This window comes from Lithobates pipiens, unplaced genomic scaffold, assembly GCF_037356315.1.
Source record: "Lithobates pipiens isolate NorthernLeopardFrog02 unplaced genomic scaffold, aLitPip1_a1.2 Scaffold_13, whole genome shotgun sequence".
NCBI classification, from domain to species: domain Eukaryota; kingdom Metazoa; phylum Chordata; class Amphibia; order Anura; family Ranidae; genus Lithobates; species Lithobates pipiens.
Window position 1 is genome coordinate 193,053,710 of NW_027507718.1, and position 26,809 is coordinate 193,080,518.

At 41.6% G+C, this 26,809-nt stretch overlaps 1 protein-coding gene across 6 annotated transcripts in view; it reads left to right on the top strand.

Annotated features, from left to right (window-relative positions):
- Window positions 1-26,809, top strand: part of SBNO2 (strawberry notch homolog 2) — a 163,969-nt gene that overhangs the window by 128,645 nt on the left and 8,515 nt on the right. For all 6 annotated transcript variants that reach the window (XM_077476054.1, XM_077476053.1, XM_077476055.1 and 3 more), the window contains 6 exons: window positions 6,656-6,727; window positions 9,375-9,518; window positions 9,682-9,776; window positions 9,924-10,016; window positions 10,097-10,228; window positions 10,633-10,709. In XM_077476054.1, coding sequence (XP_077332180.1) covers window positions 6,656-6,727; window positions 9,375-9,518; window positions 9,682-9,776; window positions 9,924-10,016; window positions 10,097-10,228; window positions 10,633-10,709 — 613 coding nt within the window. The remainder of the gene's footprint in view (window positions 1-6,655; window positions 6,728-9,374; window positions 9,519-9,681; window positions 9,777-9,923; window positions 10,017-10,096; window positions 10,229-10,632; window positions 10,710-26,809) is intronic.

Sequence of the window (26,809 nt, forward strand, 5' to 3'; positions counted from 1 at the left end):
AAAGATAAAAGAACTTTTGATAAATTTGATGCCTTTAGAATTGACTTCAGGCTTATTGGTTTCTTATAACATGGCAGTATTTTTATGGTGTATAATTTAAATTTTGAATTTAAAGCAGTCTATCAATGGGTACAGGTTATCATTCACACAGTATTGTTTCAAATAATTACAACTGTGATGTATGTTGTGCCAACTTTAGTTCACATTTACAACAACATATTAGTTATTTTAATGCAAATCGGAACCAAATTAAAATGAACATTTTAGTGTTGCTACTAGTCATAGTCAAATCTTGGCTGTTTTGCAGAAACTTTCTGGGAATCCATTCAGTCCTGGATCAGTCAACACAGTACACATTTTTTTGAAATAACATCCTTTTTGTAGCTGGAAGCTGTGCATAATTATTTTTAAGCTCGGCTGAAAGCAATCGAAAATAGAACAGAACAGTAGTGATATACAGAGTACAGGTAATTCATTGCATCCAGTCAGGTTTCGGTTTCCGGTAGCGATGCCAGCCAAAGGGAATTTATGGTTGCCAGGCTGCTTAGAGCATTGCCTTTTGACTTGCTGAATATGCCCAGCTACATATATACATAGTTGGTAAGGTTATAAAAGACACAAGTTCATCAAGTCCAACCTGTGTGTGTGCTTTTATGTTAATATTACATTGTATATCCCTGTATGTTGTGTTCGTTAAGGTGCCCATTTAATAGTTATTTTTTAATTATTGATGCTGAAACCACTGCTTGTGGAAGAGAATTCCACATCCTTACCACTCTAACAGTAAAGAACTCTCTACGCAGTTTAAGGTTAAACCGCTTCTCTTTCTAATTTTAGTGAATGGCCACGTGTATTTTTAAATTCCCTTGCGTGGAAAAGTATTATCCCCTACTGTGGGGTCACCAGTTACTGTATGTGTACATTGAAATCATATCCCTTCTCAAGTGTCTCTTCTTCAGAGAGAATAAGTTCAGGGCTTGCAGTCTTTCCCCATAGCTGAGATCCTCCAGTCCCTTTATTAGCTTTGCTGCCCTTCTGTGGACCCTCTCCAGTTCCAGCACATCCCTTCTGGGGACTGGTGCCCAGAACTGGCCGGCATACTCCAGGTGCGGCAGGAGTCTTGTAGAGTAGGAGAATTATCATTTTATCTCTGGAGTTGATCCCCTTTTTAATGCATGCCAATGTTCTGTTGGCGCAGCTTGGCATTGCATTCCATTGCTGAGCCTGTCATCTACTAGGACCCCCAGGTCCTTTTCTATCCTAGATTTCCCCAGAGGTTCTCCCCCAGCTAGTAAATTACATTCATATTTTTGATGCCCAAATGCATTATTTTACATTTTTCAACATTAAACCTTGTTCGCCATGTAGTTGCCCACCCCATTAATTTTTTTGGATCCATTTGCAAGGATTCCACATCCTGCTTAGAAGTTATTGCTCTGCTTAGCTTAGTATCATCCGCAAATACGGAGATTGAGCTGAGATCATTTATGAATAAATTAAATTGGATTGGTCCCAGGACAGAGCCCTGGGGGACCCCACTATACACATCAGACCATTCCGAGTACTCCCCATTTATCACCACCCTCTGAACTTGCACCCATAGCCAGTTTTCAATCCATGTACTCACCCTATGGTCCATGCCGCCAGACTTTAGTTTGTACAGTAAACGTTTATGGGGAACTGTATTGAATGCCTTCGCAAAATCCAGATACACCACGTCTACAGGCCTTCCTTTATCTAGATGGCAGCTCACCTTCTCATAGAAGGTTAATAGATTGGTTTGGCAAGAATGATTACTGCTAATAATACCGTTTTTATTACTTAAGTCTTTTGTATATAGTCCTTTATTATCCCCTTCAAACTATTGATGTTAGGCTAACTGGTCTAGTTCCTAGCGATGTATCTTGTCCCTTTTTTTAAATATTGGTGCAACATTGGCTTTTTTTCAACCAGCTGGTACCATTCCAGTCAGTAGACTGTTTGTAAAAATTGGGAACAATGGTCTGGCGATCACTTGATTGAGTTCATTAAGGACCCTTGGGTGTAAGCCATCTGGTCCCAGTGACTTATTAATGTTAAATCAAGCCTATTTCAAATGTTATCCTCCGTTAGCCAGGAGGGTGCTTTCTGTGCTGTGTCATGAGGATAAACATTGCAGTCTGGGTTACTGAATCCCCACCGTTTCCCTTGTGAAGACTGAGGAGAAGATTAAATTCAAAACCTCTCCCATCTCTCCATCTTTTGTAACCGGATTCCCTACATCATTCTTTATAGGGCCAATATGTTCTGACCTCCCTTTCTTACTATTCACGTAAAGAATTCCTTTTTTTTTCTCTTCTATCTTAGCCACCCTGATTACACTCTTACATTTCTTATTGCATTCTTTGTTAAGTTGGAATGCTAATGATGACCCCTTGTATTTTGAAAGCCTTCTCCATTGTTTTTATATGCATTTTTACTTTGGAGTTAAGCCACCAAGGACTTTTGTTAGATCTTTTAAATGTATTTCCCATTAGGATACACTGGCCAATACCTTTATTTAATGCTTTAAAAACACTCCAATTTTTCCTCTGTGTTCTTTGGTCCTAATATTTTGTCCCATTTAATATCTTCTAGCAAGGAGCATCGTTTAGGAAAGTTGGGCTTTTGAAATTCGTTGTCTTTGTATTACCCTTTTGTTTCCTATTTGTGTGATTTATGCTGAAACAAATTGTCCTGTGTTCGCTGTTTCTTAAATTGCCCCGTATTTCCACTTCCGCAATTGTCTCTATTGTTAGTAATCAGGTCTAGTAACTGTCAGATGTTTATACTGAAATATTAAAACAGTATTTATGGAATCATGCAAAAATCAATGATTTAGGAGATTTTTTAATTTTTCCACAAATAAAATTTATTCACGTTCGTTCATCTATGCTAGTTTGAAGACGAGTGAATAGAGCGATGTGCTAAAATATATATATTTATAAACTAAAAATTCAGTGTAAAATATCAACTATAATTGGTGAAAATACAAAAAGAATATACCTTCAATTATATGGGTAATGCAAATGATGAGAAATTTTACCACAATCTCTCGTTACAAACACTTCATGACCGCTTAGTAAATAGCTTTCCTTGGCTTCATAGACTAGGTGCTGAATTTAACACATGTGATTTCTTCTCAAAGCAAAGACCTTCAAGCTTAAACCTCTTTTACAGTATATTCTAAGACTTTGAAGTCCGTTTTGTTGAGATAGAACAAGATATGTATCTTTGTTAAAAGGGAGTAGAACTCATACTGCAGTTAGAATTCAGCTCACTCCAAAACTGACACTACCAACATTGATTTGTTTAGTTAAGCATAGGCTAGGCTTGAGACGTATCAGCTCGGTGTCTCAAAGGACTTCTCCAACACTCTCCTACATTCTTCCGTACTCTCTTTTCTCCTCTCCTCCAGAAATGGGTATGGAAATTCTTTTCACGTTGTAAGTGACGTCAAATACATGTCATCTCCTGGACAGACCTATAGGGAAATTATAGTGTCCCTAAACATAGTTTTAAGTAGGGACAGTATAGGATTAGAAATTGAGATTGTTAAATATTATTTTATATGTCAAATTCAATTTATGAATGACCCTTGACTTGGGCTTAACAGAAACTATTCAATATCTAGAGCTGTCAAACAGATATGTGTTTGGTAGACTTGGAGTCTAAAACAAGGATATATGGTTATAAGACAATTTTTGGATAAGGTTATTAACCTAACTTCTTACACACCTTGAAAGTTAAGTCATGGTATAAGAAACATCCTGATTATTCAAAATACAAGGCTTATTGCACTAGTATAGTTTCTATTCCTCTAAAACTTTTCATATCCTTACAAATATGATATATCCATTTATTTTAATAAAGACACTACTATATCCATGATTAATATTATATGAATATTAAAATAAAATTATATATACAGTATCTCACAAAAGTAAGTACACCCCTCAGATTTGTGTAACTATTTTATTATATCTTTTCATGTGACAACACTGAAGAAATGACACTTTGCTACAATGTAAAGTAGTGAGTGTACAGCTTGTATAACAGTGTATATTTTCTGTTCCCTCAAAATAACTCAACACACAGCCATTAATGTCTAAACCGCTTGCAACAAAAGGGAGTACACCCCTAAGTGAAAATGTTCAAGTTGGGCTCACTTAGCCATTTTCCCTGCCGGGTGTCATGTGACGCGTTAGTGTTACAAGGTCTCAGGTGTGAATGGGGAGCAGCTGTGTTCAATTTGGTGTTATCGCTCTCACTCTTACTGGTCACAGAAAGTTCAACATAGCACCTCATGGCAAAGAACTCTCTGAGGATCTGAAAAAAAGAATTGTTGCTCTACATAAAGCTAGCCAAGGCTATAAGAAGATTGCCATGACCCTGAAACTGCTCTGCAGCATGGTGGCCAAGACCATACAGCGGTTTAACTGGACAGGTTCCACTCAGAACAGGTCTTGTCGTGGTCAAGCAAAGAAGTTGAGTGCCCGTGCTCAGCGTCATATCCAGAGGTTGTCTTTGTGAAATAGACCTATAAGTGCTTCCAGCATTGCTGCAGAGGTTGAAGGGGTGGGGTTAGCCTGTCAGTGCTTAGACCATACGCTGCACACTGCATAAAATTGGTCTGCATGGCTGTCATCCCAGATGGAAGCCTCTTCTAAAGATGATGCACAAGAAAGCCTGCAGTTTGCTGAAGACAAGTAGACTAAGGACATGGATTACTGGAACCATGTCCTGTGTTCTGTTGAGACCAAGATAAACTTATTTGGTTCATATAGTGTCAAGCATTGGTGGCCGCAACCTAGTGAGGAGTACAAAGATAAGTGTATCTTGCCTACAGTCAAGCATGGTGTGTCATGGTCTGGGGCTGCATGAGTGCGGCTGACACTGGGGAGCTACAGTTGATTGAAGGAATCATGAATGCCAACATGTACTGTGACATACTGAAGCAGAGCATGATCCCCTCCCATTGAAGACTGGGCCTCAGGGCAGTATTCCAACATAACAACCCCAAACACCTCCAAGACGACCACTGCCTTGCTAAAGAAGCTGAGAGTAAAGATGATAGACTGGCTAAGCATGTCTCCAAACCTAAACCCTATTGAGCATCTGTGGGGCATCCTCAAATGGAAGGTGGAGGAGCGCAAGGTCTCTAACATCCACCAGCTCTGTGGTGTTGTCATGGCAGAGTGGAAGATGGCTCCAGTGGCAACATGTGAAGCTCTGGTGAAATCCATGCCCAAGAGAGTTAAGGAACTCCTGGAAAATAATGGTGGCCACCCAAAATATTGACACTTTGGGCCCAATTTGAATATTTTCACTTAGGGGTTCTCACTTTTGTTGCCAGCGGTTTAAACATTAATGGCTGTGTGTTGAGTTATTTTGAGGGGACAGCAAATTTACACTGTTATACAAGCTGTACACTCACTACTTTACATTGTAGCAACGTGTAATTTTTTCAGTGTTGTCACATGAAAAGATATAATAAAATAATTACAAAAATGTAAGCGGGGGTGTACTCACTTTTGTGAGATACTGTATATATAACAAAAAAAACGCACAAACAAAAATATGTGGCATTGCTCAATTAATTATGCCTATAATTACTCCAATGTATTTTACTAATATATAATGAGAAATTATGCCTAATTTTTATATTTGCAGTAATTAATATAGATCATTTTAAAAACACAATTTGTTAATGTCTTTCTATGTCCCTCTGTCAAGGACAGAGAAAAAAAAAAGTTTTCTATACAGTGTTATTTGAAACCTAACCTACATTATTATTTTCTAACGTGAACATTCCTTACACATTAGCCCATGGTTCTTTTCTTTTAAGTGTCTAGACGTTTCATTTATGATCGGGGGTAATGTGCATGGGGCCTTCAAGTCTCTTAAGAAAAACCTCTGTCCACCAGTATGAACTCAATTAAGAAACAACATATAGGAACACAAATGGCTTTTCTCGTGTTCACCAAAACATGGGTAAAATAATATGATTTTGGCCTTCAAAAATATTTTTTTTTTAGCCTCAATAGTTCTGACATAACACTTTGTTTCTTGTCAGTGCATTTACCATCTGACCCATGAAATTGTAATGCAAGACATTTAGGAAATGGTGAGCCTTAGACTAATGCGCGGCTCCTTATGCCCAGTCTATGTATGGAAAAATAAATTCCCCATTATAATGACACTTCTCATCCTTGCCGCCATTCCAAACTGTGATAGGAGATCCAGCCCCCCCCTCTGGTTAGGGGACCTATAGCATACTTCCTGTATTACTTCCACCCATGGTTTCCTCCCTTTTGAATCTCTGACCCTAAGGATTCCACCTCATCCCTTGCTCCATTGGTGATGTCGTTCATCATATTCACTTGTAAATCATTCTTGATATACAGGCATATCCCTCCCCCTTTTTAGCCTCCCTATCTCTCAGCTGTCGCTTTACATTTCTTTATTGCGATTTTTATTTTACTAGATTCTCCCAAAAAAGCCTAACATTCTACAACACTGTGTAGTGTGTGCTAAGTGAACCAGAAGCTCCACTGGTACACCTCTTATGGTTATTATATGTCCGCTGTTTTATATGTATACAATGGGTTATTATCTCACTGTTTTTCTCCTCTAGATATGAAGCAGGGTCTACTTTCTGTTGGAATTTGCTGTAGAGAAACAAAGTACAATGTCGTCGTTGACAAAGGTATTACCTCAATATCCAATCTCATTGACCATTTGGTATCTTGGAATTGATGCATAGATATGAGTAGAATATTTGATTACAATGTTTCGTTTCTTACAGTAAAGTGAGGCTGTCAAAGAAGTTATTAAAGAAGTATAGCATTATAAAAATTAACATGCATACCTCACCTCCATGCTATAGCATCTGTGTGATGCTACAGCTGTCACTCTAAGACCCCATTCACACCTGAGCGTTTTGTAGCTTGACGCCTGAAGCTACAAAATGCAGGAGGGGAAAAAATCCATTATTCTCAATGGAGATTGTTCACAGCTCCACTCCAAGTCGCCTGAAGCCCTACGCCTGAAGCTCAAACAAGTTCCAGACCCTTTTTTGTCGCGTGAATCGGGCTGATTTGGGCGTTTTTCTTCTTTTAACATTGGTGACCTTTTGCCCTGCACAAATTTGCGGCAAATCGCGGTAAAAACCGCCGCAAAAAACGCTTGAAAACACTACGCTCAGGTGTGAATGCAGCCTTAGACCGAGAACTGAGCAATCACATGGCTGCTAGTCACTCAACTCTTGGCCTGCTTTAAGTGAAGAGCAGTGATTGTGAGAGGCGACTCTGGCATGTCAATTGACTCTGGATCACAAAAGAACAAATAAAACTTACTCCTGTAACCTACAAGAGAAGTACAGCAAAAAAATAAAAAATCTGTCTGTTTTAAGAGCAACCATGGAGATTAGTTTAAGAGTGTGATTTTATTCAACAGCTGAGAAAAACTTGTAGGTTTGCAACTACCATTTTGACTACCTCCTAACAGTGACTAAATTGTGCTACACCAATTTAAACTACCACCGGCCAGGTCCAAGATATACAGTGCCTTGCAAAAGTGTTCACCCCCTTGGCTATTTACCTATTTTGTTACATTACAACCTTAAGTTCAATGTTTTTTTAATCTGAATTATATGTGATGGATCAGAACACAATAGTCTAAGTTGGTGACGCAAAATTGGAAAAATATATACATAAAATGATTTTTCAGAAATAAAAAAAAACTGATAATTGGCATGTGCGTATGTATGAAGCCCATAAAAAGCTCTGGTGCAACCAATTACCTTCAAATGTCACATAATTGGTGAAATGATGTCCACCTGTGTGCAATTTACATGTCACATGATCTGTCATTACATATACACACCTTTTTGAAAGGCCCCAGAGAGGCTGCAGCACCTAAGCAAGAGGCACCACTAACCAAACACTGCCATGAAGACCAAGGAACTCTCCAAACAATGTTGGCACAATGTTGTTAAGTACAAGTCAGGTTATAAAAAAAATATCCAAATATTGGATGATCCCTAGGAGCACCATCAAATCTATCATAAGCAAATGGAAAGAACATGGTACAACAGAAAACCTGCCAAGAGACGGCCGCACACCAAAACTCATGGACCGGGCAAGGAGGGTACTAATCAGAGAGGCAGCACAGAGACCTAAGGTAACCCTGGAGGAGCTGCAGAGTTCCACAACAAAGACTGGAATATCTGTACATAGGACGACAATAAGCCGTACGCTCCATAGAGTTGGGCTTTATGGCAGAATGGCCAGAAGAAAGCCATTACTTTCAGCAAAAAACAAAATGCCATATTTTGAGTTTGCAAAAAGGCATGTGGGAGACTTCCAAAATTTATGGAGAAAGGTGCTATGGTCTGATGAGACTAAAATTTAACTTTTTGGCCATCAAAGAAAATGCTATGTCTGGTGCAAACCCAACACATCACATCACCCGAAGAACACCAACCACCACACTGAAACATGGTGGTGGCAGCATCATGCTGTGGGGATGTTTTTCAACAGTTGGGACTGGGAAACTGGTCAGAGTTGAGGGAAAGATGGATGGTGCTAAATACAGGGATATTCTTGAGCAAAACCTGTACCATTCTGTGTGTGATTTGAGGCTAGGATGGAGGTTCACCTTCCAGCAGGACAATGAGGCCAAACACACTGATAAAGCAACACTTGAATGGTTTAAGGGGAAACATGTACATGTATTGGAATGGCCTAGTCAAAGCCCACCTCAGTCAAATAGAAAATCTGTGAACATAAAGATTGTTGTTCACAAGTGCAAACCATCCAGCTTGAAGAAGCTGGGGCAGTTTTGCAAGGAGTAATGTGCAAAAATCCCAGTGGTAAGATGTGGTAAGCTCATAGAGACTTATTTAAATCGACTTGGAGCTGTGATAGCCGCAAAAGGTGACTTGACTTTAGGGGGGTGAATAGATATGCACATTGACTTTTTCTGTTATTTTGTCCTATTTGTTTGCTTCACAATAAAACAAAAAATCTGCAATGTTGTGGGCATGTTCTGTAAATTAAATGATGCAAATCCGCAAACAATCCATGTTAATTCCAGGTTGTGAGGCAACAAAACACAAAAAATGCCAAGGGTTGAATACTTTTGCAAGGCACTGTATATTTAATTGATAGAAATCATTGTTGCAAACTAATACATTTAGTACATACTTATGAAAGAATATTGCATACATTTCTAGCGTTATGTTCTAGATAGGCTTGTAAACTGATTCAATCTTCATGTGAAGATTACTTTGCCAAATGTTCAGGCCTGTTTTGACCTTGTTTCTCATCTGTTACCATGCTTGTTTTTTGCAGAGTGTTCAGTGACAAAATTTTTAAATCGGATGCTGGGCCTAGAAGTTCACAAACAAAACAGCCTGTTTCAGTTTTTTACTGACACCTTTGACTTTCTCATTGAAAAGGACAAGAAGGATGGCAAATATGACATGGGTATCCTAGGTAAGACGCTCTCATGCAAAGAGTCAGGGCAAGCTTTGACTAATTATTATAAAAGGGACCTTTTGTCTAAGATTCCTAGGCAAGTATATTGTACTCATCTCTGAACCTGTTTGTACAGTAGAGTTGTAAATGGTTTGAATAATCTTAATTTCCAATTTCCCAGATTTAGCACCTGGAGTTGATGAAATATATCAAGAGAGTAAAGAGACTTTCCTGACCCCTGGGCATCCACAGGATGGACAAGTTGTGTTTTACAAAGTAAGTTTTCTAGATAAATCATTGATACTTGTCTGCTATTACTTAATTTACCTTTCTCCAATGTATTCCTTGAGCACTGAGTAAAATATATTTATTTCTAGACATTAGGAAATCACTGTGTATCTCACTAAACGCTTTCTGTTACAGATCAGCGTGGACCGAGGTTTGAACTGGGAAAAAGCACTGGAAAAAAAATTGCAGCTTCACGAACCAGAGGAAGGCTTCTATTTGTCCTACAAGGTGTGCAATATAGCAATGCTAGCTTATATCTGGGGGTGTTTTTGTTTTTTGTTTTTCTCATTTATTATTTTCCTATTCAGGTTCGTGGTGAAATGTACTCGGCAGTTCTGGCTGAGCATAGGCATGGGAAGTCCTATAACCTGTATAAACCAAACATAGGGAAACAGAGCCATCCAGAAACCTTGGATAGTCTGCGGAATAAATACTACAAGGTTGGTTTCAGAGGTTAATCATGGCTAACCATTACCTGTTTCTGTAAATCAGTTTGTCAGCATTAGGTTTTTTTACAGTTTGTGTTGGACTTGCATGGTATAAAGTTTAACTAAAGGCAAAACTAGGACCTATAACTGTATAAAAAAAAACTTTTCTTTAGCTTCAGAATGTGCTATTTATATATGTTATTTCCAAGAAATGCCACTTCTATAGAACTGATAAATAATGAACTCATAACAGTGGATCCTGCATGTCATTGTCCAACAAATTTTACAACTGCACATAGATGGCAGAAATTAGTGTATATGTTAAAGATGTCCTGATGATCCATTTAATTAGACAGAAACAAGAAAGACTGAGTAACAGATTGTAGAATGTATTACATATCATGTACTTGTTTCAGGTTTCTCCAGAAGAGGCTCAGCGTCATTGGGAAAGTCAGTATATATTTTCTTTGAGCAACTGCAGTCACACAGTGTGGTAAGACATCCCCAATCTTTTTATCTATTTAGCTCATGTAATCTTATATCAAATTGTAAAACCTGTTTTAAAGCTATTGTGTCATTAAATTGAAATTTTAAACAAAATAATTCATACTTGGCTCTTCCCATTGCTTGTGCTGCCAAATGCCACTAGATTGGAGATAAATCATCCCTCAAATATAACTTTAAAATCGGACATATCCAGGGGTGTCCATCTCCATGTCCAGCTGCATTCAGAGATTGCACACTCCTGCTCCTGCTCACTGACCTCTGCATCACTAAAGGAGACAGTAGTGATGTAAGGTTTTGGGTGGGGCCAGAAGACTGACACTTTGTGAAGCATTGGTTTTTGAAGAAGACTTTGGCGATATAAAAGTGGTTCTAAAGGCTGAAGGTTTTTTTTTTTTACCCAAAAGTGGTTGTAAAACCTCTCATATACTAAGTGAAGTGACTAGCTTCAGGTAATACACAGAGATTAAACAAATCCTCCAACAAAAGTTCTTTCTTTATAGTACATCACGGGACACAGCGCAGCCATAATAACTAACTGGGTTATATGCCACCTACTGGTGAATGGACACTGGTAAATCAATCAAACAAGAAGTCCTCCCCTATATATCCCCTCCTATACAAGAAGTACCTCAGTTTTTTTGCCAGTATCTGTTAGGTGGATGGTCACTGATGTGACGTGCTCTTGGAGCATACTTGGAGATCTGAACGGTTCTATTAAGAATCATGGACTTCAATCGGATCCATTCGAAAAAACTATCAGCCAAAATGGATGGTACTCGAGCCTCATTGGAAGGAGAGAAGATGCCTCAAGGTTTTGCCTGTAATATAGCCTTATGGGGCTGGACGGTAATGGAACCTTGTGCAGTGTTTGTTTTGACCAAGGTGCTTTCCAGCAGGCTGCTATACAGGTCCAGGAGAGTAGACTCCAGATTAAGGGGGACCCCAGTCTCTGAAGGTATTTTATGACAAAGCTCGCCGTGATGGGTGAAGATTGGACTCCTGTTCAGAGTCCTGCAGCAGGAATGGCAAGTCTGCATTTTTTTCTTTTTTAAAAAGATATCTGACTGTCTGTGTTCCCCGGGGGCAGTGTGCTGTTTAATCATGCTGTGTACTTTTTAGTCGTGTGGGCTGTTATTTCTCCTCCAGCCACTAGAGGGCACAGGCTGTACAACTGTAAGTCAATACACCCCTGAATGGATAGCGGTTCACTTTAAAGTGTTGTTGACTACTCAGAAGGCAGGTGCAGCGTAGTATACATGCTTGCAAACTTGTTGCTTAAATGCATGTTTAAATATACACGTTTGAAAAAACATGAGCATGTGTGGCACCTGGCCCGCCCACCACTCGAGCCCCCAACGAGGCGGGTGGTGCCCCCCTCCGCCATGGAAAGCAATTCCCCCCCCCCCCCCCCCCCCGCGCGCAGAGGCTGGACCGAAGACAGGCATGGGGCCAACTGCAGTAAAGCAGGTGCATGCTTGCATAAATATATATGGTTATGCATCTTGGCATAAATATACATGGTTGCACAAAGATAAATGTTTATTTATGTTTTCATAGAAATGTGTTGCGTAATATATAGGTTGCATAAATGCATGCTTGCTTATTGTGTAAATGCATGTTTCCTACGTGCATATGTGCTTGTTTGCCTGGGATTATGTACTTGTTTGCCTGGGAGTACATACATAAGTGCTTATTTGCCTTGAGCTGCATACATAAATGCATGAATGGCAAGAATACTTGTATACCTGCATGTTTGCTTACTTAGGTACCTACATAACTGCCTCTGCAGCCATATATATCAACCACCAGGAGTCATGCAGCTCAGGAAGGTGAACCACATTCTGTCTGAGACAGTACAAGTGTTGTCTCTGTCACAACAAATTTTCATCTCAATTACACTGTTCTTTGCGCAGTTAATGATAGGTAATGATACCATTATCACTAGTACATATTCCAGGTATAGAATGTTGACAAGGGGAACTCTGCAGGTGGATCTACTAGATTCCAAGTTCTACAAGAAGTGGGAACAGGTTGTCTGGGACAAAGGTCCCACCAACAATAGGGGCAGAAGCTCTGGTAACACCTTAGGGTTGTGATGCTTTACCTCTGTTTCGACTTCTTCCACATCTTTTGTGAAGAATCCAGGAGGTGGTATAACTGATAATAGTGTTAGCTGCATTAGCCCAGGAGGGCTTGGTACGCTGACTTAGTGAGGCTTGCGGGTGTTGCTCCTTGAACACTCCTAGGCCAGCGGGACCTAATGATCTTGAGTCCTGTATCTCCACGTTGTTGAGCTCCTGGAAGCTGGTTTCAGGGAACCTTGATTACAGAACTTGGAAATATTTTTTTTCCCTAGGTGAAGCCAGGAAGTGGCACCCACAGAAATATGAGTGGGACATTTTATTTTCTTTCTCAAATCAGTAGGGGAAAGGAGATTGGCCTTAAGTATCATTAAGGGTTCTAGTTCATCCTTATCCATTTTTTCCAGAGACCATTGTTTCTCACTCCTTGATTCATACTTCATGCAGCTTTTAGCATAGGTAGTCCCACATGTCAGGCCACTCTTGTGTCCGTTGGACTGGGATTCGCTCTTGGCTGTATTTGCAGAGGCCATTGTTTGAACCAATTGGGAGACTGTTAGTCCCTCATCTCGGAAGATGGCTTCTTTGGTTGCTATCACTTCACTAAGTGGAGTGTCAGAGCTGACGGCTCTTTCATGCAAGGAGCCGTTCTTGGTCTCACATCATAAGGTGATGTTGCGTCCTAATCCATCTCTTTTGCCTAGAGTGGTTTCTAGTATTTCACTTGAATCAGGACATTGCCTATTTATTTTTCTCCTAATCCACAGTCAGCAGAAGAAAGATCGCTACCTACTCTAGAAGTAGTTCAGACACTCAGGGTCTACTTGAGTTGTCGACACAGGTAAGGAATTCTGATTTGTGCAGCCAGACAAACCCAGGAAGGGCAGGCGGTATCCAGGTCAAATGTTAAGCAGTGGATCTGCCAGTTTACCAAAGATGCCTGAAAAGAGATTCATTACCAGATGTGTGGGAGTATCTTGGACCATCTGCCATCATGTGTCAGTAGTCCAGGGGTGCAAGACTGCGGTTTGGTATTTTTAGTTTATTCATCCACTGGGTTTTTACCAGGTGGACATCAAGAAAATGTAGGAGACTGCCTTGGCCTCAGCATATTATAAACAGTAATAGTAGGAGTCTGAAGATCAGAGGCGGAAGTCTGACGTTGTTTGTATTGCCAGAAGGTCCCAATAAGGGACAGGCAGCATCTAAGGCCCTACCTTTTACAGTAAGGGCACACTCTACCAGAAGAGTGAGTACTTCATGGGCAGTTCATCATCAAGCATCGATGGCTCAGATTTACAAAGCTGCTACTTAGTCTTTGGTGCATACATTCACTAGGTTTTATCAAGTCAATGTTGGGACTCAGGAGGATGTTGCATTTGGACGCAGTGTACTGCAGGCAGCAATATAGATCCTGTTGTTCTGATAATGTTTCTTTGGTCATAATGGGTTCCCTCCCCTCAAAAGCATTGCTTGGGGACATCCCAGTTATTATGGGCTCGGCTCTGTGTCCCGTGATGTACGTTAAAGAAATTGGGATTTTTTTTACAGCTTACCTGTAAAATCCTTTTCTTGGAGTACATCACGGGACACAGAGATCCCTCCCCTCCCTCTCTGGGAAGTTTATTGCTTACTACAAAACTGAGGTACTTCCTGTATAGAACTGGTTATATTGGGGAGGGCGTCTTGTTTGATTTACCAGTGTTCATTCACCAGTAGGTGGCGTATAACCCAGTTATTATGGCTGCTCTGTTTCCCGTGATGTACTCCAAGAAAAGGATTTTACAGGTAAGCTGAAGAAAAAAATCCTAATATTTGTTTATCTGCATTCTTCTCTTCCCTATATCCCTTCAAAAGTGCAGATTTGGGATAAATTCCTTCTCTATCTGTGAGGAGTGCGAGGAGGGGTTAGAGAGCTGTAGTTACAGTGCAAGTAAGGATACAGAGCTGTGTTCTGAATAAACAAGTGGTGTGCTGTGCTCCCTACCCCATCACATTATCTCATGTGTCGGGAAAACTTCTTAGAAGTGACTCGTGCTGACAAAAGATAAACGAAGCACAGAGAGAAACAACACTTGGAGCTTTGGAGATGGACAAGTAAATATTACAGATATACATATATATTGTGAATGAGGCTCTTTATCTTCTGGTCCATTTTCTAGATGGTTAAGCTGCCCATTCCTCTTGGCAAAAACCCAAGTTCCTGTAAATTTTTGGGCTGTCTTGCATGAACTGCACATTTGAGATCGCCCCAGAGTGGCTCAATGATATTGAGGTCAGGAGAATGTTTTGCATCATTGTCCTGTTGGAATGTCCAAATATGTCCCATGCGCAGCTTCCTGGCTGATGAATGCAAATGTTTCTCCAGTATTTTTTGATAACATACTGTGCTCATCTTGCCATCAATTTTGACCAAGAAGAAGGCAGCAACTACTAAGAAGAAAACTTAAAAGGATTGGAGGTCTGTGCTGGAAAGGAATTGGGTGGAGGGAAGGGGGGGGGGGGGGGAGAAGTGAAGTTCAGCATAAAGACATGGGGAGCAGAGTGGACAAGGGGATATCCCCTCCACAAGGGTGGGTAGCGGCTAAGTCTGGTGCCTATAGACAGAGCTCCACCTTAGGGGGAGAACCGCAGGCAAGAAGGAGTAGGAGGGCCTTGGATCCTTAGGTTATGGGGAGACCGATATCCCCCAAAAGAGGGAGGGTGGGGGAAGCCTGTCAAAACCTGAGCTTTCTTTGGATGGGATGAAACTTTACAGTTCACTGAGTCAGAACAAGAAGATGGTGGGGAGGGGGGGGCCTGTTTGTATTAAGCAAAAAAGACATTAACTTTTTTGGCATATAATGTGGGAGGGCTTAACACGCCTACAAAAAGATTCAGTATACTTGGAGAAATAAAAGCAGAAGTAGTCTTCTTGCAGAAGACACATTTCTTACACGAAATAAACACTAAAATAATATCAAATGATTTCCCGATATAGTACTACAGTGACTATAACTAATGGAGCAATGGGGGTTGCAATAGGATTCGCCAGAGGGGTCAGGTTTTCTCTGGAGGAGAGACTGGCAGACCCAGAAGGGCGCTTTCTGTTCCTGAAGGGAAAAACTAGGGAGGAAGAATACATCTTGGTGAATATATATTACCCAAATACTAAAAAGGAATTATAGCAAGATTAATGGAGTTTAAGAAAGGTGGTCTGATTATGGCCTGAGACTTCAATTTCTGTATGGAACCTAGGATAGACAGTACGTCCCATGTGCAGTGGACTGGAAACGGTCAGTGGAAAAAGCTAAAAAAGAAGCTACACCAAAACCAACTGATGGATGTATGGAGAACACAGCACGTTAAAATAAGAGACTACTCATTTTCCTCCTCTGTACATGAGATGTGCTTAAGAATTATTAATTATTAACACAGGCTATTAGAACTAATGAGTAGTATGAACATAGGAATAACAACCTTTTCAGATCATGCCCCTGTGATAGATAGAAAGATAGAGGGGGTTCAAAATAAGACTAACATATGGAGATTAAATGAAGTATTTTACAATAAACGACACTGAAGAAATATCAGAAGCTACTCTTTGGGAGGCCCACAAGGCTTACATAAGAGGCATCCTGATAGCGTTAGGAGCAGAAAGAAAAAAGGAGAGAGCAAGGAACAGGGAAGTACTATTCAAAGAAATTCAAGACTTAGAACAACAACATAAAAGAAAGGGACAACTTGAAATATTGCAGGTGATCATTTTAAAAAGAGAAGCACTAAAAGATCTTATAGAACAGGATGCCCGAATGATCTATAACAGAATAAAGAAAGAGAGGTACCAATGGGGCAACAAGACGGGGCCAAAATATTAAAGAAAAAAATCAGTTAACTATATGGCGAAAATGCAAACGAGCATGGGGGAGATGGTGTACACAACAGCAGAGATAGCAAGGTTATTCCAGAAATACTATGGAAAACTGTATTCGATTAACAAAAAAGAGACTCCAGAAAGGGAAAAGGAAAGGTCAGAAAAAACAAAACATATCTACAAGAAATGGGCCTAAATAAGATTTTGGTAAGGAAACAGAAAGCATTAGAGGAACCAATAACAGAAGAAGTCACTAGGACCCTGAAAGACTTACCCGTAAGTAAAAGCCCAGGACCAGACGGTCACGGCACTCCATTATAAAAAATTTGAGGACATCCTGATCCTCAAAATGTGATCCTACATGAATGGGATAGGAACAAACTGGGGACTGAGGAGGGAGGCCCTGAGGCCGCAGTTACCATTATCCCAAAGGTAGGGAAAGACCCCTCAACATGTTCTTGCTATAGACCAGGGATATGCAATTAGTGGACCTCCAGCTTTTGCAGAACTACAACACCCATGAGGCATAGCAAGACTCTGACAGCCACAAGCATGACACCCAGAGGCATGATGGGACTTGTAGTTCTGCAACAGCTGGAGGTTCGCTAATTGCAGATCCCTGCTATAGACCTATCTCACTGTTGAATGCCGATACGAAAATATTCGCCAAAATTCTAGCAAATGGGATGAAACCGGTAATGAGAGATTTAATACATGCAGACCATGTGGGATTCACCCCAGGAAGAGAAACCAGAGACAACGGTATCAGAACGCTTCTAGTAGTGCAGCAAATGAAAGAATGTACATCCCCAGGACTCTCAATAGATGCTGAAAAAGCATTTGATAGACTGGGGATTTATGCAGAACACATTAGAGTTAATGGGACTGGGCTCATTGATGGCCCAACGGGTTAAAGCATTATATAATTGGCCTACAGCGAGGGTAAAGGTAAACGGACAGTCTCCGAAACCTTAGAGATGTACAACTGGACGAGACAGGGGTGCCCACCTGTCCCCCATGCTGTTTGTACTGGCACTGGAACCGCTCTTGGCTGGGATTAGACAGAACCCAGATATTAAGGGGAAAGGGGAAGAGGAACACATGGGACAACCCAGCTGTGTGAAGTTGGCACCCCAAATATACCATTAGTTTATGCCACGTTTGTGCTGATTTGTGGTGCAAAAATTTGCGGAGGGGGCGGGTACAGCTTGCTCTGGCTCTAGTGAGGCAGAGCCAGCTGTCCATCAGGTGGCAGGGTGGATCTCAACAGTATTGTCAGGATCTGTCCCGGCTGCATCGCTGCTCTTTGCTGTCAGGATATAGTGGGCAATAGCCTGCCACATGCATGCAAGTTTTTTTGTCACAGGAGAACATACTATATTTCATCTTGTGAACAAAAAAAAAAACTAAGGCCGAAAAAGGTTGGGCCATAGTTCTCTTTTAAACCAGGTGTTAACCAAGCAAAACAGCACTCCAGCAAATTCTCTTATATAAGTCCCTTCTTTTTTTAATTGCTTTTTTTGAAAAACATCTATGTCAGTAAACAGTCTTTTCCTGACAGAATACATGGCAGACTATGTGTGGGTTAACCCCCGCCTCCTCTCCAGTGCTATAGGACCCCACTTTCATAAATTTGAGCTCACCACTAGAGACTGCGTTCCGTAATTGGCCAACTCGTGACCAAAGGGTGGGAACTCCGTCTGCCATGGAGTCCATCATGAAAGTAAAATTACGATAAGTATTTGATGATAAATTTTGCATTTTTCTGACAGACTTCATGACAGACTATGTGTGGGAAATAACTAGCCAAACCACACGGGTGGGTATGCTGATAAAAAGAAGTTTAATTTGACAAACTTGGTCCAAATTCTCTCATATACTTAATTTGTGATTGCCCTTCTCAAGCCCTTGAGTGTGAAAATTACTCCTGAAGTACACCCGAGAGACTCCAGCCTTTCCCTCTCAAGAACCAGACCATCAGTCTCAGTAATGACAGACAAGGGTGCAGGACTGCCCCTCTGAGAAAGAAGGTCCAGCCTGAGAGGAAGAGGTATCTGATCCCAGAAGCTGAGCTGGGTCAGGAGGGGAAACCATGGCCTGTTTGGCCAGTAAGGTGCTATCATCACCACCTCGACCGCCTCCACTTGAAGCCTCCGTAAGAATCTGAGGATGATCGGGAACGGGGAAAAGGCACACTCCCTGTTGGAACTTCCACTGATCTGCCAGGGCATCTATTCCGAAGGCCCTGCTGCCACGGCCCAGAGTGTATAACTTCTTGATTTTGAAGTTGCAGGGGGATGCAAATAAATCTACTTTGGGATTGACTCCCAAGGACAGAATCCACTTGAACGTCTGCGCATGCAGTGACCAATCGTTTGGTAAAAAAATCGAAATAACCATACATGGATTGGTTTGCGCAAAAGTTATAGCATCTACAAAATAGGGGATAGATTTATAGCATTTTTATGATTTTTTTTTTTTTTTTTACTAGTAATGGTGGCAATCTGTGATTGTTATCGTGACTGTGGCATTATGGCAAACGCATTGGACAATTTTGACACATTTTTGGGACCATTGGCATTAATACAGCACTCAATGCTATAAAAAATGCATTGATTACTGTAAAAATGTCACTGGCAGTGAAGGGGTTAACACTAGGGAGCAATCTAGGGGTTAACTGTATTCTCTGGGAGGTGGTTCTAACTGAAGGGGGAGGGACTGACTAGTGGAAGTGATGTATTGTGGTTCCTAGCTAATAGGAACACACAATCTGTCACTCCTGTCAGAACAGGGAAGTGTCCCTGTTCTGTGTCTCCTGCTCATGATCACTCGTGGTCGGCGGTCATCATGTCCGTCGGCCATGAGCGCCTGTTCAGCGGGCACGCGCCTGCTATCCCGACCCCGCAAGCCGATGTATAGCTACGGCGGCTCATGCAGGGGAGCCAACCTGCCGCAGTATAACTGCGGCGGTTGGTCGGGGAGAGGTTAAAAATTAATATAAAGATTCAGGAGCAGATATACCAAGACAAGTTCCTGTTTATTTGGAGAAAATCGGATTTGAAATATTTAGGAGTAAAAATAACACCAACTACAGAGGCACTATATCAAATGAACTTTATCCCGCTTTTGAACAAAATAAAAATGGATTTAAATAAAATTACAAGATATCTCTCCTGGACCAGCAGAATAAATATTTTTAAAATAGTGATTCTTCCAAAGATCATGTATAAGATGCAGATGTTACCGATCCCTCCTACCACAAGTTTATTTCAAAACACTAAAACGCTACTTTTAAGATTTATTTGGCAAAAAAAGAAGCCTTGTATAAGCCTTATAGTATTAACTAAGGAGAAGGGGGACTGGGAGTGCCAGACCTTAACCGCTTAACAACCGGCCCATAGCCGAATGACAGCTACAGGGCGGCTGTTTAACTCTGGGAGGACGTCATATGACATCCTCCCAGAATTCCGCTCTCGCGCGCCCCCTGGGGCGCGCACTCGAGAGCATCCGTGACCGCCGGGTCCTGTGGATCACGGTAAACTGCCGCTCATCGCGGCCGTTTACCACGTGATCACTCCGTCAAATGACGGAGTGATCACTTGTAAACAAACCGGCGTCATTTTATGACGCCGGTTCCTCCCTCCCCCTCTCTGTACCGATTGGTACAGCGGAGGGGGAAGAGATCGGTGTCAGCAGCGATGTGGGCTGCATCTGCAGTGCCCACATCGCTGCTCACCGAAAATTAACCCCTCAATTCCCTGCCAATACTCTGCAATGCCAGCTAATACTCTGCAATACCCTGCCATTACTCTGCAACACCCGCCAATGCCCTGCAACACCCGCCAATGCCCTGCAACACCCGCCAATGCCCTGCAACACCCGCCAATGCCCTGCAACGCTCTGCAATGCTCTGCAATGCTCTGCAACGCTCTGCAATGCTCTGCAACACCCGCCAATACCCTGCAATGCTCTGCAACACCCGCCAATACCCTGCAACACTCTGCAATGCTCTGCAACAACCGCCAATACCTTGCAATGCTCTGAAACGCAATACTCTGCAACGCCATACTCTGAGATACCCAGCCATATTCGGTGATACCCTGCAATACCCAGCCATAGACACATCCCCCCCCCCCCCCGCCGCCCTCCGGTGCTTCTACCGACTCGCCAATACGATCAAAGCCAGAATCTTTTTTTTTTTTCTTTTTTTTTTTTCTTTCAGGCTTCCCAGCTTACAGGTGAGATGTGGGGTCTTATTGACCCCATATCTCACTGTAAAGAGGACCTGTCATGCCATATTCCTATTACAAGGGATGTTTACATTCCTTGTAATAGGAATAAAAGTGATCAAAAAATGTATTTTTGGGTAAAAAAATGTCAAACTAAAGTAAAATGAACAATAAAAAAAATAAATTTTTTTTAAAGCGCCCCTGTCCCCATGTGCTCGCATGCAGAAGCGAACGCATACGTAAGTCCCGCCCACATATGAAAACGCTGTTCATACCACACATGTGAGGTATCGCTGCGAACGTTAGAGCGAGAGCAATAATTCTAGCCCTAGACCTCCTCTGTAACTCAAAACATATAACCAGTAAAAAAAAATTAAATCGTCGCCTTTGGGGATTTTTAAGTAGCGACGTTTGGCGCCATTCCACGAGCATGTGCAATTTTGAAGAGTGACATGTTAGGTATCTATTTACTCAGCATAACTTCATCTTTCATTATGCAAAACTTTACTGTGTTTTTTTTTTTTTAAGCACAAAACTGTTTTTAAAAAAAAAAAAAAAAAAGCATTCAAAAAATTGCTGCGCAAATACCGTGCGAGATAAAAAGTTGCAACGACCTCGATTGTATTCTCCAGGGTGTTTGCTAAAAAACCCATATATAATGTTTTGGGATTCTATGTAATTTTCTAGCAAATAAATGATGATTTTTACATGTAGGAGAGGAATGTCAGAATTGTCCTGGGTGCTCCAGAACGCCTGATGGCGCTCCCTGCATGTTGGGCCTCTGTATGTGGCCACACTGTGTAAAAGTCTCACACATGTGGTATCGCCGTACTCGGGAGTAATAGCAGAATGTGTTTTGGGGTGTAATTTGTGGTATGCATATGCTGTGTGTGAGAAATAAACTGATAATATGACAATTTTGTGAAAAAAAAAAAAAGTTAAAAAAATCTTGATTTTGCAAAGAATTGTGGGAAAAAATGACAACTTCAAAAAACTCATCATGCCTCTTACTAAATACCTTGGAATGTCTTCTTTCCAAAAAGGGGTCATTTGGGGGGTATTTGTACTTTTCTGGCATGTTAGGGTCTCAAGAATTGAAATAGGCCGTCAGTCCTTCAGGTGTGATCAATTTTCAGATATTGGCACCATAGCTTGTGGACTCTATAACTTTCACAAAGACCAAATAATATCCACCAATTTGTACTTATTTTTACCAAAGATATGTAGTAGTATACATTTTGGCCAAAATTTATGAAGAAAAAATTACTAATCTGCTAAATTTTATAACAGAAACAAAGAAAAATTCGTTTTTTTACAGAATTTTCTGTATTTTTTATTTTATAGCACAAAAAATAAAAAACCTAGCGGTGATTAAATACCACCAAAAGAAAGCTCCATTTGTGTGAAAAAAAGGACAAAAATTTCATATAGGTCCAGTGTTGCATGACTGAGTAATTGTCATTCAAAATGTGAGAGCACCGAAAGCTGAAAATTGGTCTGGTTATTAAGGGTGTTTAAGTGCCCAGTGGTCAAGTGGTTAAGAACTATTATAATGCTATTTTGCTGTCACGGGTGCTAGAATGGGTAAAAAACAATAAAGAAAAAGAATGAATTGAAATGGAAAACACGATTAGCAATGCAACACTAGGCAAAATAATATGAATACCTGCATACTTAAGAGAACTGAGCTCTAAGGCCTCATCTACACTGCTGCTGGTAAACAGATGTTCAGAGGCAGTTGAATACTTTTTTAAGCTGCCCCTGAACTCATCCAATGTTATCTTATGTGTACATGTACACAGGATTGTTTAATGTCGTTTTTAGGTAGTTGAGTTTAGAGGCCTTTTTTGGAAAGCAAAAAAATGAGTTCAGGTGCCAAGTTTAGAGGCTTGCGTTTAGCCACGTTTTGTCTACAGGCATTTTTAATTTTTGGCAATTTTGAAAAAATATATATATATATTTTTTGCAAACGCTGCATTTAAACATGGCTCAGCTGACATTTTAAACATGGGTTACTATCTGTCAAATTAAATCATTCAGGAGAGGTTGTAAAAACGTCCCATGTACATTAATACATTAAGCCTTATATACATGATATCACAGAAAACACTGGACATATGGGATACGACGCACAAAAGAGAAAAATGGGAATATCATTTGCTTTTGATTCCACTTAGAGATACAAATTACTTCCCACCAGGGAAAGGGAGACTGTTTACTAATTGGATAAAAAAAGAAAATGCACAATTAAAGGATATCATGGAGAAAGGTAAAATTTGCACATTACATAAATTAAAAAATATAAAAGATTTATTGGCAATAGATGAATGGGGGTACTCCCAGTTGAAACACTTTGTGGCTACCCTCCCACAACCAATTTGATCTGAAGAGAACAATGAGGCCCTTAGAGTGGCTATGCACAGCCACAGACATGAGGAAGGGGATCTCAAACATTTACAAAATATTACTGGGACTGAAGGGTTGGAAAATGCCGCCATTCATAGGTAAATGGAGGGACGACCTGAGACTGCCAGGGCAAGATCTAAACATTGGGAAAATACTGAAGCTGGCACACACCACGGCAAAAGACAGTAACACTATAGAAATGAACTAAAAGTGCCTGGCATGTTTGTACATAACACCTGACAAGGCACATAAATGCCAAAGGGAGGTATCGCAGTTCTGCTGGCGGGGGTGCAAGGCACTGGGAACCATGGCCTATATATGGTGGACATGTCCCAAAATCAAAATTTACTGGAGAGAGGTGTTACAGATAATAAAGGCAATAGCCAGCATAGAAATAACAGAGGATCCCTGGGAGTGCCTGTTTCACATGGTCAGTATGCCAATAAATCAGTATAAGCGAACCCTAGTCCCTCAGCTATTAAACTCAGCTAAAAGTCTAATCCCTCAACAGTGGCAGGAACCTGAAAGCCCCACGATAAAGAGCTGGTGCAATAAAATAAATTAAAAATATAATCTGGAATATCTAAGGTTTAGTGGGGAGGTCAGAATGGACGGTTTCAAATACAAATGGAGAGTCTGGTCCGAGTTTAAGTAGACAATTAGATATACTGAATTAATGGGAGTTTAGCAGGAGAAAGTTTTGGAGATACAGTATAGGAGTAGGAGGGGAGAAGGAGGTTAGTTTAGAACAGGTTTGAGAGGAAGGGAAGGGGGGGGGGTGGTATTTTTGTATCGTTGTGTATTATACTTAATATTATATATTATAAGTGTTGGCGAGAATGGTTTCTTGGATTTTGTAAAACGTGATATAATGAAAAGCAATAAAGAAATGGAAATAAATAAATCCCCTCCCACAAAGGAGTAGTGTGTGGTTCTGAATAGGTGGTTGTACACCCTAGTCACAAAGGGCACCTGATTCACAGTTGGTGCATAAATATTGCAGAAAGTTATTTCAGATTGTTGCCATCTGCCACTAAGTAAACGTACCTTGGTAGTCAGAGTAGGAGGATGTGGGTGTGAATGGGGATCCCTTTTTTATCAAGATGGCCACCCCTGATTACTTTTTAGTGTTAGAGGTTAAAAACCCCATGGCAAAAAACCTTAACGCAAACGCCAGAGTGCCTTTTTTGTTAAAATGTGTTTCTTGTACAAATATTACCTCCTCTCCAGAATCTCGGAAGCTCCACAGTGCCAACTGCCTTCTAAAATTAGACTTAAGACCGTTAACATTATGCAAGTAAACCTGTACCATGTTGAGAGCAGGGTGTGAGCAGGTGGTGGTGTGAGTACGTATGTTGGGGTGTTGTATACTTATCAAACCCAGAGGTCCAGGAAGACAAGACTTGAGCCCGGAGACGGTGACCATCGCACATGGAGAGATAACGGGAGTCCAGGGGAGAAGAACCGTAAGAGAGAAGAAAGGAGAAAAAACAAAAACATGTAAAGATAATTCACAATTCTCAGAACAGATAATGAAGATCCATGAATAGACCAATCGTTCAATGTTACCGCCATTGTCCAACAGGGGCGGGGGGGTTAAGTGATGATTAGGAAGGAACTAAATCACTAAACAAGTTAGGAGGGTAGTGTCAGATACCGAACTGCAACTGGTACCTATGATCTGGGACCTACTAAAGAAAGCTGTTAAAAGCTAAATATAAGCAAGGGGACAATACTAGTCACTTAAGGAACAACTTGCACATGTAATCAGAAAGCTGTGTGATGAGCGGCACTGTCATGGGGTCATCCGCATCTAGGCCAAGCGACAGGAGAGCTACCTCCCTGACAAGACATGGCCCAGATACCGGCGATCCCGCCAAAGGACAGGCCATCCAGGAGGGGCGAAGGCCATGCCCTGCGTGGAGGAGACCACAACCTTGGGAGGAAGGATAAATCAGTCATTGCAAAAATGAACTTCAACTTTGGATAGCCTTACAAAAACAAAGTGTTCCTCCAGGATTGGGCCTGTCATCTATAAAAATAAATTAAGGAGGGCATTCTTGGTCATGGCATTTCTCAGGCTGGCCGTTGTTTGGGATTCTTATGGGGGAAGTCAGGGGGTCGTCTCCTCCTCTTCACAGGAACCCTTTGCCAGCCGGTCAATGGGAGAGGGGGGGTGATATCCCAACCCCGTGGGGTCTGGGATAAGGATGTTGAGAGCCTCGCAGAAGAAACTAATGTTCTCAGGTACTCAAAGTGTTATCTTCCCAGCATGCGTAGCGCTCAGGCTGAAGGGGTATCCCCAATGGTAGGTGATGGTATTATCCTGCAGGGAGTGGTTGAAGTGGCCTAAGTTTCTGTAGAGTGATCCAGGATAGCTCAATAAAGAGTTTGATTGGGGTGCTGTACACAAGGATAGGTTTTATCAAGCGAATCCAGTTTGGATGTTTAGTCTTTAAAGCTCTGGGGGCGCTGTCCATTTCAGTGTGTGTGGATTCCCAGTAAGTTGTTGAAGATTGTTTGGAGGACCAATTGCAGATCCTCAGAGCCAGAAGACTCTTGGAGGCCCCAGATCCTGATATTGTTTATATTATACGGTTGCGATTGCCCAAGTATGTCACGCAGCATAAAGCGGTCATCTGTCTGTTGGGATTGGACTCTATGGACAGTGAGCTTAGTGGCTTGCAGGTCCTCATCTAGGTCCTGCACCTGAGTGGCCAGCTGATGGAAGTCCACTTGCAGAGTTTACTTGACCTCAGAAATCAGCAGCTTAAAGTCATCTGTGGTGGGTAGTGAGTGCAGTTGTTCCCGCCAGGAGACCAGTTCATCCACTGTAAGAATGGATTGTATTCTGGGGAGAGCCTGATGGGGGACTAGAGTGCGCGAGGTACACAGTTCGAACCATTCTCTCTGGTCCTCCAACTCTATTGGTGGTGCTGGACACAGAAGAGGGACAGGCGGGGGAGCATGGGAAGGCAGGAACTCCAGGCAGACTGCGGTTAAGCAAGTGGGCCTGGGTTTGCAGGTGCGAAGCGGTCTGTGGGGCTTTGGTGAGCCTGGGGCTGAAGATGGGGGTCTGGGTTGCAGGAGAGATAGGCCACAGCCACGGCAGGGATTGTGAGTGGCCCAATTGGGATGTGGAGGAAGAAGTCCCCAATACTGAAAGGCTAGTGAGGTGCCCCGAAGGCAGAGTGAATCAAGTTCAGGGCAATTAGAGCGTGAGGGGACAGGAGAGGGACTCGCCCACGGTGCTGTGGGAAGTGTCCCGACATCTTGCCAGCAAGGTGAAGGCTGTTTTTCCTCCACGTGTGATGCAGATGGGCCGTGCAGAGCTGGCAGGGTTGATATGTGTGGCGGGTCTGCTGCGGATTGACATACCGCTCGAGATAGTGTCTGTGGGACCCGCTGTAGCGGCCCACAACGTTCCCAGAGCCTCTGGGGGAGGAGGGGGATATGTCTGTGTGGCGCAATGTTGTCTGTCTCCTGCATGGTGGATCCTGGGAGTGAGGAGAAGTAT